We start from the raw sequence: 12627 nt of genomic DNA, 5'->3' as shown, positions 1-12627 counted from the left end.
GTTTCGCGGTTGGTTTTTTTTCTTAGCTTTCGGTCGGTTGGTTTGAATATTTCCAAACCTTAGTGAACGGTTTGGTTTACGGATTGAACCGAAACCAAACTGCATAAAACCGGACCGGAACGTATGGTTTATTTATATGTATTTTTTTAATAATGTATATATATATATATATATATATATATATTATAACTAGACATATCTAGTATTTTGTATTATATATGTGTATATACATGGACACTGCTAAATATGTATCAAAATATTGATAGTAAACAAAAAAAGCAAATCGAAAATGCAAGAAACTTTAACTAGTCTTTTATTTTCTTAAATGTGATTTTAAAAAAAGTAAAACTCAGTTGTTTGTTAAATTATATAAATTATTATGAATTGCACAATATTAACATATCATGAATTATTTTGGACATTTTGTATAAAGACCGAACAAGCCCAAACCGCGAAACCAAACCGGAACTAAACCATTATAAAGGGTTTGGTTTGGTTTGGTTTAAGAGTTCAACGGTTCGGTTTTGGTTTACGAAAATCAAAAACCGTTACTAACGGTTTGGTTTGCGGTTTGAACTAAAAACCGTGAAAACCGGACCGTGAACACCCCTAGGATTTAGATGGAGAACAACAAAAAAGAAAGGAAAGGAGGTTGGCGTATGGAAGGGAAGTCGGCTATGAGGAATAAATTCATAAGGGAGCTCACATAACAAGGGAAGCAGTTTGAATTAAATGAGGAAATTTTAAGCATCCAACCTAGTATCTCTTGTTGATCAGTTCTTCATGTATGTAATAGAAAACATGAATATTATGATAAACCTACAACTAAAACATACATGTCACAACATAGAGAGAAGCCACGGCTGATGAGAAAGATCCATACGACATGATAGTCAGCTTGGTCAAGTTCCCTTTTAGGATGTATATTAGCTATGGGGATTACGGTTCTTGAGAAACCGAATAATATATGGAGATAGAGGGTCACGAAAATATTATGTGAGATTTAGGGTTATGTTCAATGATGTTAATTAGTCTCTCCATATACTTATATACACCCAAGGGGAAACCCTTGATTAGCAAGAAAGGGTAATTTGGTCCATCAACAATTACCTAGCTAATATAATAATAAGGTATAATTAATTAACTTTGATTTATTATAATATAAATGATCATGTAGGCCATCATAAATATATATATATATATATATATATATATATATATATATCCATATATTTATTCTTACATCTCTAAATACTTTTGGGTTGAACAAGAAAGGAAGAAAAATAAAGTAAGCAAGCGGGGAGCTCTAAAAGTGACATGATGAAAAACAAAAGAAGCATGCTAGCATAATGGTGAATTATTTTAAGTTATCAGGCATACAATACATGTCAGGAAAACATGTCAATTAATGTTAGTAAGGTAGCAGTTGAATTATTTTATTTATTTTCCGATGAACCGTATTATTAGTGTTATATGTTTTTGGTTCATGATTGTTTGCTAAATCCCCCTAGCTACCTAAGATTTTTATGATTGCTTTGTGATTTGGGGATATTATCTTGGTTTTGGTTTCTAATGTTGGATTAATACAAGAGTAAAGAGTTTTTTTACAATTAGTAGGATGTGTATGCATATTTAGTTTTGATTTATCATTGATCTTTGTTCAGTATGCTTCTTGTTGAATGTCTTTCAGTTATAGATACATTTAGGTCACTTACTTTGTGTTTGTGATTATTTTATGTTTTTCTAGATGTCGCAATCCATAGAAACATTAATCGGCGATTTGTTAGAGATTTGAATCCTACCTATCTAGATAGCTGGGAGGTGATAGATAATCGGGTTGTCTGTGAGGTTAGGTGTTTAGGTTTAAACACTCTGACAGGAGGTTTTCCTAGATTTCCCTAGTTTTATTGTAACTCGGTGTCTTATCGATTGTTCTTTGGTTACCCCATTGCACTTTAGGGTGTATTGAGATAGTGAGACAACCATGTGATCTTTCTTTTAGGGTACTTTAGCATTGTTGGAGAGACAGATAGCTAATTCAACCAACCGGTAAGTTTAAACGCCCCTTAGGGTTTCCTTTTAGGTCACAACCGGAAAATGAAAATGATCAGGGTCCACTAGGTTGTCTAAGGTTATCGTATTCTAAGATCCTGATTTCATCATAGTTTCCATTGCTAAGAGAAATCCAACAGTTGCAAGTAGGATTCTAAACTAGGTCGTGCTTCTCCCAACCTTGACTTTATTTTGGTGATCCTGTTGAAAATTGTCAGTTATCTTATGATTAATTAAATTTCCAATCATTTAAATCATTAAGTTTTTAGTCATAGTCTAGTTTAGGCGTCTCAAGTGTCCTTTGGGTTAGATATCCGGACTTCATTAGGTTTTACTTTAGTCGATATGTACACTTTGTTGTCTAATGGTCTAGTATTAGGAGAGTCTGAGATTATAAATACAAAATTAGAGTGTCTAGGTTATGTTAAGTTTTTGTAGACTACTTTAAGCACACCATAGACCCTAACCTAAAATCCACTTTTATCCATTTTGTGGTAGATAAATACAATTTTCACAATCACACATAAACCCTATAATCAAAATTAACCAAGATACAAACAATTAGAAGAATAACTTTGGCAAGAGACTAGTCAATGGTGGATGGTAGTGGCGTTTAACGCATGGAAAATGTGGAGGCGGCGGTTGGTAGACTGGTGGTGGCGATGAGTGCAAGCGGTAGTTGTGTAGATGGTAATTTGCCACTACGTACCAACAAATTACAAACATGTGTTGTAACCCACAGTAAACAACAATCATCGACGGATACCTGACGTCAATAGTGTAAGGCCCCGTTACCGGTGCCGTACATTGGACGTTGGATTTACTCATAAACACCGTTCATAATATCAAAGTTAATTAAAACATTCGCGGAATATCAAAAACATTCAATCATATATTACATAACCATCATTTCTTGTCTTAACAAGCATTGGAATCATTTAATCATAAAAACATGTCTTTTAAATAACATAACATTTCATTGAGATGCCAGTGTCTTCAATTCCATGCCATGTGCTTCCCCTCAAGCGAGCTGCCTCATTCTACTCACCTGCGTGCATACTAAAAGTCAGCTACGCTGAGTGAGTTCTAGTTAATCATACTACCTACAATCTGTTCACATACTTTCACACATGCCCGAAATTAGGGTACATTATTCATACTTTATTTTACATGCATGACTATCCATACTACGTAAGAGCGTTCCGTCCTATGACATCACAGATATTATAAGGGCCTGGTCCCCAACATCACAGATATTATTAGGGTCTGGTCCCTATCGTCAAAGATATTATTAGGGTCTAGTTCCTATCCTCACAGATATTATAAGGGTCTGGTCCCTATCCTCACATATATTATTAGGGTGTGGTCCCTTTGTTTCGTGCCACTGTACCATACCTTTCTTTACATATTATCCTTGACGATACGTGCAATATCCGAAGATCGTTCACATATTGTCAACATAACTTACGTACATCATTCATACATCATATATATATATATATATATATATATCATACATACGTCATTCATACATCATACATACGTCACTCATGCATCATATATACCAATCATATATTTAACTACTACCTAGCGGTACATGCAATATCCGAAGATCGTTCACGCACCGTCAAGCAATCATCATACATAAATCATACGAGGCATACACTTACCACTTAAGGTAAGTGTATTAACTATCACATCGAGAATGCACACAGCCCCGAAAACATAACAAAGAAGTGGGGCTAGAAACTCACCTGAACGCGATTACGTTCATCATTTATGGTTATTCCTTTCTTGAGCTGTGCACGACTAACTGTATAACAATTACACGTATCAATTAACTATCACTACCCATATAGCGTTTCTAGTCTAATTTTAACCCTCAACGAACGGGGGTCCGGGGGCAGCGCCCCTGGCAGCAAGGTTCTAGGGGCGGCAGCCCCTAGCGGGGTCCAGTGGGCAGAGCCCCTGGTTGGGGTTAAGCTGCTAGGTCAGCTTGGAAAAATTTTATTTTCATTAACTGTCTTAACACATTTTCCATTAGGATTTCAAATTATTTTCTAATCCGTTAACTCATTCGTTATAGCGAATTGCCTCTGATTCGTTATGTGATCTTCCTTAATTCGTTATCCTGATTCGTCCCTTATCATCCTCTGATTCGTCATTCCAATTCGTCATCTGAACATGACTTAATTCGTTATCTAGTTCGCTATCTTAGTTCGTTAGCCTAATTCGTTATCTTGACGTAACGAATGGGATTAGCTAATTCGTTATCCTGACGTAACGAACTGGATGAGCTAATTCGTTATCTTCTTCCTTAATGGATCACTTGACAAATTGCTTCTAATTCGTTAACTCCCCGTTAACGAATTACCTCTAATTCGTTAACTTCCCGTTAACGAATTACCTCTAATTCGTTAACTTCCCGTTAACGAATTAGGGTTAGGTCAGAGAATGTCAGAAAGATTCTCTGACACATCATTCTCTTAGCCGCCGCCTTTCCGGCGCTGTCGCCGAAAAACCGCGGCTTCACCGGAAAAACGAGATCTGACTCGTTTTTCACCGTTTTTTCACCTTTTTCGTCCCGTTCGATCCAGATCTGAGCTAGGGTGACCCCTAAGCTCATCTTAGGTTCGGTTTATACCCGATTCCACCCCGATCTCGTGACTTTAACGTTTTAACGATGTCCGCTCGTTGTTTCGTGACTAAATCTAACATGTTTGAGTTCATACAACATCATACTATCATTACCTTGAATCGGGATTGTTTTTCTATCTTGGTTCGTCTAGATAATGGAGAGAAATTAGAGAGAGTTTAAGTGTGTGTTTTGGTGGTGTATGAAATATGTGTGAAATGAATGATTAAATGGGTAATTAAGGCTTATATAATTATGGGTCATGGGCTTAAGCCCATGGTCTTTCCCTCTTTCCTTCATAACCCAAGTCCATAACCCATATCCATTTAACCCATCACTAGCCCGACTCTTAATAATTCATATTTTTATTTTATTAACCGAAACTAGAAAACGGAATGTCACACATATGTCCAGACCTATTCAATTTTCATGGGAATTCATTTCCGTCGCAATATTTGTTGACCATGAGTCGCCAATATAAGAACAAGACTCTAGGCCAAATTTCTCAAGTTTGCAATGAGAAAACAGGGAGTAAAACATCTATATTTAGTACCACGAGCTTGGTGGTAAAAGTCAGGTGTTTCAAGCCTAAAAATGGCAACCTATTTGCATTTCAAATATGAAAGACAATATTTGAGAGAGGTTAGTATGAAGAGTTTTTTTATTGGATTGAAAAAATGTGTCATTTAGTCTATTATGTGAGTTAACATGACCTTCTGTCACACCCCGTCAAGGCGGAATAAAAGGCGTACGATATAATTATGGATAATCATAGCTATTGATTACATTACATCATATCATCAAAATGATTAAAGTCTACAAAACATATCATCAGAGTTTTCCCAAAATTTCTGTTCATAAAAAAAATCGAATTATAACCCAACAAGTATAGGTTATAACAATAAATCCTTTTTAAAAAACCGACGACATGATGCATTATGTTTTATTCGCCATGCATTGCAAGCCCTTAATCATATACCTAAAAAAACATACTAAAATCAATGTTGTAAAACTCGCTAGGCGGTCCCTAGGCGGCCGACCCCCTTGTAGGGCGTACTCGGAATACTCGGGGAGTACTCGGCTTGTACTCGGATATGATAAATATAACATAAAATAATTATTGGATATTATATATATGTTAAGATAAGCATAATTCATGTCAAAATAAGCATAATTCATATGAAAAAAAACATAATTCAAAAATTCATGTTTTGTTGTTATTTTTAATTTTTTACTAGTAAAGAAAAAAAATTGGAAAAAAATTAAAAAAAAATAAAAAAATTGTTGCCGAGTTGACCTTGGAGGCCGAGTACTCCGACTTTTGACCGAGTTGGACCTTGAGGAGTAATGGTGGCCGAGTTGGGAAAAAGCGGCAAGGTTGATGTCCGAGGACCTTGGAATCGCCGATTCCAAGGCCTTGGAATCCGACTTTTACAACACTGACTAAAATACATCAACACGTGGTTTGTGAGCACACAAGTTTTATGATTTAATAAAACCATAAATAAACATTGACCATTATTTACGTTAGTACACACCCATGTACGTGCAATTTGTGTGAACGTATGTTGTTTTAAATCCATGCATGAAACATAAGCCCGTGTGTCTATAATCCTTAAGCTAGTAATCAAACCTAAATCCAACCAATGATGGCCCGGGTGTCTGTCGCAAAAGCTCGTTTAGATTAGAATATATATCTCATTAACACGATTGCTAGAGCAACCAGCCATAAATGAGCACCATCCATATATTCCTTGGCTTACCGAAGTTAATGGCTACAATTAAAGCGTGGATCCGAAGATCATGATAAGTAAGGTGGTGTGTAAATCCATGATTGTATAAGGAATCCTTTTAACATAAAATACGATAAGTATCTTCTTCCCCTCAAGAAAAACATAAAGTAAAGTGGAGTCGTGCCTCTAGAGTTTATGAGTCTTCGGTATCCTCCGTGAACAATTAGTCTTATGTGTGTCCTACAACAAAAATGCCCATTTTGGGTTCGATACGACCGTATCCTCTTATACGTCGGTTTATGAGTTAGTGTTCACCTAACACTTTAGATGTATGTGAATTGTGACTCGTCTGTGATTTGCTTATCATTAACTTTAAGTACGTTAGGAGAGATGTTTCTTTACATATCTTATGTTTGCGTTCGATTTTGTAAATAAATATATATTGTTTTGTACATTTATTTTTATCCGACATATTTTTATATTATCGTCAACCCACATTCAAATATCTCTTTTGTATTAGCGGTTCACCGTTTTTGAGATTTCAATTTATAAATCTAACTATCTATATAATTGTTTATTATGAAATCATACGTGTCGCTCTCAGGTTGTTCCTCCTAATATCTAGAGCAACCAAATTGTTTGATTTCTAAATGAAGGATTTTCATGCATTTGACCCGAAATCATGGGTATGGGTCTTACCAAACCCAGATAGTATTTATATGAGTTATAACATCTCATTTATTTGTAAAACTCTTTCATAATCAAACAATAATTTTCGCGGGTCATGGGTCACACCAAACCCAGATAACCCTTAAACGGGTTATAACATCTCATTTATTTTTGAAATAACCCCTTAATCATCAAATAATAATTTCCACGGGTTATGGGTCTTATCAAACCCTATTAGCCCTCAAATGGGTTATAAGATCTTATTTATTGGTAAACACTTTCATTATCAAACCTTGATTTAATTTATCTCCGTTACATGTTCTCCGTTGGTGGTCTATCATCTCTATCGTCGGTTAACTTCCGATACTACCCACCATCCTCAACTACATCAACGGCCCCTATTTCATTAGACAAGTATTTGTGTTCATGTTTGTTTATTTAACAAAATGAACATGCTCATGTTTGTTCGTTAAAAATCTAAAAAACCTAAACATCTCAATTTAAAATGCCCAAACGCTAAAAAATATAATAACAAACTAATATATATATATATATATATATATATATATATATATATATATATTAAATTAAAACAAAATTACGTTAAAAAATAAAATAAATCATCATAAAATTGCAAAACGATTATAAACCCCCATAACACGGAAGGATCAAACTAGTTTTTTATATTTTCTTATATATTTTATGTGAATTGATATTTTTATATTTTTTAGTGTTTCCCCAAAACATTCACACAGAATATATCGCAATACGTTTTATTAAAATGTGTCGGTTTTAACTAAAACCTTTATACACAATACTTTATCTCACCAAAATAAGTTCTCTTTATTTTCTTTCTGACATGTTTGTTTAACGTTTAGAGTTTGCTTTCTTTTCAAAACGCCTATAATTTATCCAACATATGACCAAACTTTATTTATAAAATCCTTTGTATTATTAATTGTTCTTGTTTATAAAATACTTTTTATAAACCTTTTATTTTCAACAAATCGGTCACTCAACTTTTCCATCTTATTAACCCACTAATTAACCATTAGTGTATGTTTATGCTTTTAAAACAATTTCTCCATAAATTTAGCCACTAAGCACTAACATAACATGCTGAACACCTTTATAAAATTCTGAGAGGCGTGAGAAACCACATGGATACATCATGTGTCCTAAGCGCTGGGGGGGGGGGGGGGGGGGGCGTAAAATTTTGGCCGTCATATTGACGCACCTTATATAACAACATCAAACACCATTACAAAAATCATGATGTTCCGCATGTGCACCTTAGTTCATCAGGATTTGAAAAAAAAAATTATATATTTTAAAAAAAAAATTATATATTTTATATATAAATTATATTTCAGATTTCTTCTAACAAGTCCCAATTTCAATTTCCAATTGCCCAAATATGAAAGCCCATAAACAATTTATAATTTTCAGATTTTGATACCTGGTGGTGCTGGTTATGAATTAGGAGACCAAGAGGCACGATACGAACGACGATCATCAGAAACTAAGAAACTTAAAACCCTTACCGCCGTGACATTCGTCGGCGTCCAGGCCCACTCCGGCCAGTCACAGCACCGCTACGCCGGCTTCTTTCAATCTTTGGTCTCACAGCGCCGCTCCGACTGTCTGTCTCCGAGTCTCCGACTGTCCGTCTTGTTGAGTTGAGACTTGAGGTTTGTTTCTTGTAATTAATATGTGAGAATTTAGAATTTAGATTGTATTTATGTTGAGGATTATGTTCGATTTAAAGAACCGAGGCTCCGACTGACGGCTGTTGGTCTGTTAGTGTTAGATTATGTTAGATTTTAGAATATTAATATATTATATATTGTACTTACTAATATATATATATATATATATAGTATATTATATATTTAGCAGACTAGCACAGTAGGTTTTTTTAGATTATATTATTAGATGATTATAAATTTAACTAATATAATCTTTATATATTTTTCAGAAAAAATGCCTCCTAAATACAAGTATCTATCGGGTAGTCAAAAACTTAAAAAGAGGAAACGCGCGGAAGAATTAACAAAGTCTCAGGTTGGGGATATATTTAAGTTTTTTCCAAAGGAACCTCAAACTTCAAGCGGTAAAGAAGAACAAGAATGCGTTTACGTTGATAAAGATAATGTGATTAATGTTGAAGCAAATGTTGATGGTAATGTCAATGTGGATGAAGATGATATTGATGCGGATGGTCATGTGAATGAAGACGATATTGATGTGGATGTTCAAGTGGATAAAGATGATGTTGATTTGGATGAAGATGATGTTGATGCTAATATGGAAGGTGTTAATTTGGATGAAGGTAATATGAATACAAATATTGATATTTTTGATCCTAGAAATTGGGATACCCTTAATCCGTACATGATCAATATCTTGGTTGAGAAAGGTCCAAAACGAGATTTGACTATTCATAAGGGCCCGGTGAATTCAATTGGAAGATGGTTTTCTTCAAGCATGTATACAAGACGTCTATCTAATGGGGAGACTTGTGATAGAGTATGGCTAGTTTATTCGAAAGAGGTTGACAAGCTATTTTGTTTTTGTTGTAAACTTTTTAGAAAAGGGCAACCAAAAGGTGGGTTGGATAGCGATGGTTTTGCGAATTGGAAACACTCTTCCACTAGACTTAAAGATCATGAATCTAGCATTGAACATATGAAGAATATGAAACAATGGTTTGAAATGCGTAAAAGGTTGAAATGTAAGGAAACAATTGACAAAGTAGCATATGAGCAATTCAAGAAAGAAAGAGATTATTGGAGAGAAGTTATTTTTAGGATTCTTGCACTTGTGAAATTTCTTGCTAAAAATGGTTTAGCATTTCGGGGATCCTACGAGAAGTTGTATCAAAAAAGTAATGGAAACTTTTTAGGATTGATTGAGATGTTGGAAGAGTTTGACCCAATTATAAAAGAACATGTACGACGTATTATAAATGATGAACTAAACGTACATTATCTTGGGCACAACATCCAAAACGAGTTAATAGGTTTGCTAGCACATCGGATTAGATCTGAAATCATCGAGAAGATAAAGCAAGCAAAGTATTATTCTATAATCCTCTATTGCACTCCTGATATAAGTCACCAAGAACAAATGTCGATAATTGTGAGGTATGTCAATGTCAATTTAAACTCTAATACGGTTACTGTTGAGGAATCTTTTCTAGGTTTTCTAGTTGTTGATGATACCACCGGTAAGGGACTTTTTGATGTTACACTTGAAGAATTAAAGTCTCTTGGTCTTGATGTCAATAATATGCATGGCCAAGGCTATGATAATGGATCAAACATGAAAGGAAAACATCAAGAAGTTCAAAAGAGATTCTTAGATATAAATCCTAGATCTTTTTATGCCGCGTGTGGTTGTCATAGTCTTAACCTTGTATTATGTGACATGGGTAATACTTGCACTAAAGCTAGAGAATTCTTTGGTGTCATACAACGGATTTATTCCGTCTTTGCTAATTCTACTAAGAGGTGGGCGATTTTAAAAGACAATGTTAAAGGATTGACTCTTAAGTCAATGTGTCCTACTCGTTGGGAAAGTCGTGTGGATAGTGTTAAACCGATTAGATTTCAACTTATTGATGTAAGAGAAGCTTTGCTTGAAGTTAGGGACCTCAATACCGACACCGATACTAAAACTCAAAACGATGCTTGTTCGCTATCAAAGAATGAAGCTTGTGAGTTTGAATTTTATTTAGCAACTGTCATATGGTATGAAATATTATCAACGGTGAATTTCGTGAGCAAAAGATTGCAATCCAAGAATATTATTCTCGATGTTGCTATTAAACAAGTGAAAAATTTGATTAAATTCTTCAAGAATTATAGAGAAGTGGGCTTCTCTAAGGCTATTGATGAAGCTACAAAAATTGCCATTGAAATGGGTGTTGATCCGGTATTCTCTTAAAAGCGTCCGATTATTAGGAAAAAACAATTTGACGAGTCTCATGAGCAAGAAGTCTTATTTTCACCCGAGGAGAACTTTAAAGTTAATTACCTTTTATGTATCGTCGACCAAGCGATTACTTCTCTTGAAACAAGATTTGAACAATATGAACAATACGAAAAACTATTTGGTTTTTTGTTTCCTAAAAACTTGAAGACGCTTGATGAAACAAAACTTAAGTCGTGTTGTTATACTCTTCAAGAAGCATTAAAGCATGGAGACGAGTCCGATGTTGATGCCGATGAGCTTTATTTGGGGTTGAAGTTATTTGAGACATTTTTATCTAGTGATATTGTCACACCTTTGGATGCTTTAAACAATGTGGTGCAACATGGTTTTTTCCCTAATGTGGTAAATGCGTATCGAGTGTTATTGACTATTCTGGTAACTGTGGCTTCGGCTGAAAGAAGTTTTACAAAATTGAAGTTGTTGAAGACTTACATGCGGTCCACAATGTCCAAAGAAAGACTTAACGGCTTGGCGTTGATATCTATTGAGAGGCGATGTATTGGAAAGCATAAATTATCAAGACTTGATCGAGGGTTTTGCTTCAAAAAATGCTAGGAGAGCATCACGTTTCGTTTAGGTATGTAAATTAGATTATTTTTGCTACAATTTATATGTTTTTTGTATTGAAATTACAATTATCATCGTATGATCTACTTTTATTTGAGTTATCGAGTTTTATATTTTACTTAAGTCTTAAGGCCAGAATTTATACTCGCCTTCGGCCCAAATTTTTTTAACGGTTTTCGGAGCCGAGCCTGGCATACACTCAAAAGTACACTCAAAAGTAAAAAATAGAAAAGTTCGATTTATGGTATAATCTAAAAGTATTTTCATATAAAAAAGTTATCGACGTTTAAAGAATATTATAGCAAGAAAAAGTTATCGAATATTATCCTTTTGTCTTTTTGTTGCTTATAGTGATGGACTAACATGCATGAGGAGCCATGAAGAGTCTTGTGACAATGATTAGGTATTGAGTCCAGAAGAACATTCAAGTCATCTGGTCTTTAGCATGCCCTCATTATTTAGCGGTTGCTCAATTCATCATCAATCAAAAGCTGCATCATTAACTTCCCATAACTTAAAAACAAAACATACAGATATAGCTGGATTGTGAGAGACCATGGTTCGTTCACGAGCTACAAATGGATAGAAGATTGCATTAGAGTTGAGGAAGAAGTAATCTGCATCCCGAGGACTAGTTTAAACAAATCAAAATTCTACTACTTAAACCTCAGGATGCAGATTACTTGACCCTAGCCCAATATATCATTTATTCATTTTCATTGAGGATCAAATCTTGAAAACAAGATTGTGAAGAAAGAAATGAAATGATGCCCATAAGTGATTGCGATCTAATTATAATAGTCTAAATTGGAGGGCGAATATGTAATTATCTGGGGTGAATATATAAAAGGTGCAGAGTGATACTTTTCTGTTGGAAACTACGAGTACTATTTATATCATAAACTATTAGCTTTGTCTATATTATTTTCTTTACCCTAGCAACATATATGCGCTAGGAAATGCTATAGAAAATAA

General features: G+C 34.5%; 1 protein-coding gene across 1 annotated transcript; it reads left to right on the top strand.

Annotated features, from left to right (window-relative positions):
• Positions 1-2672: 2672 nt before the first annotated feature.
• Positions 2673-11640, top strand: LOC143571614 (uncharacterized). Its single transcript, XM_077056999.1, has 3 exons — positions 2673-2742; positions 9068-11025; positions 11233-11640. Exons 1-3 carry the CDS (start codon positions 2673-2675, stop codon positions 11638-11640), a joined length of 2436 nt encoding a protein of 811 aa, XP_076913114.1.
• Positions 11641-12627: the final 987 nt, after the last annotated feature.

Source organism: Bidens hawaiensis, unplaced genomic scaffold (assembly GCF_021521415.1).
Source record: "Bidens hawaiensis isolate Kalapana, Puna unplaced genomic scaffold, B.hawaiensis_p1.1 tig00001336_1, whole genome shotgun sequence".
Classification (NCBI taxonomy): domain Eukaryota; kingdom Viridiplantae; phylum Streptophyta; class Magnoliopsida; order Asterales; family Asteraceae; genus Bidens; species Bidens hawaiensis.
This window is presented reverse-complemented; position numbering and strand designations above follow the sequence as displayed.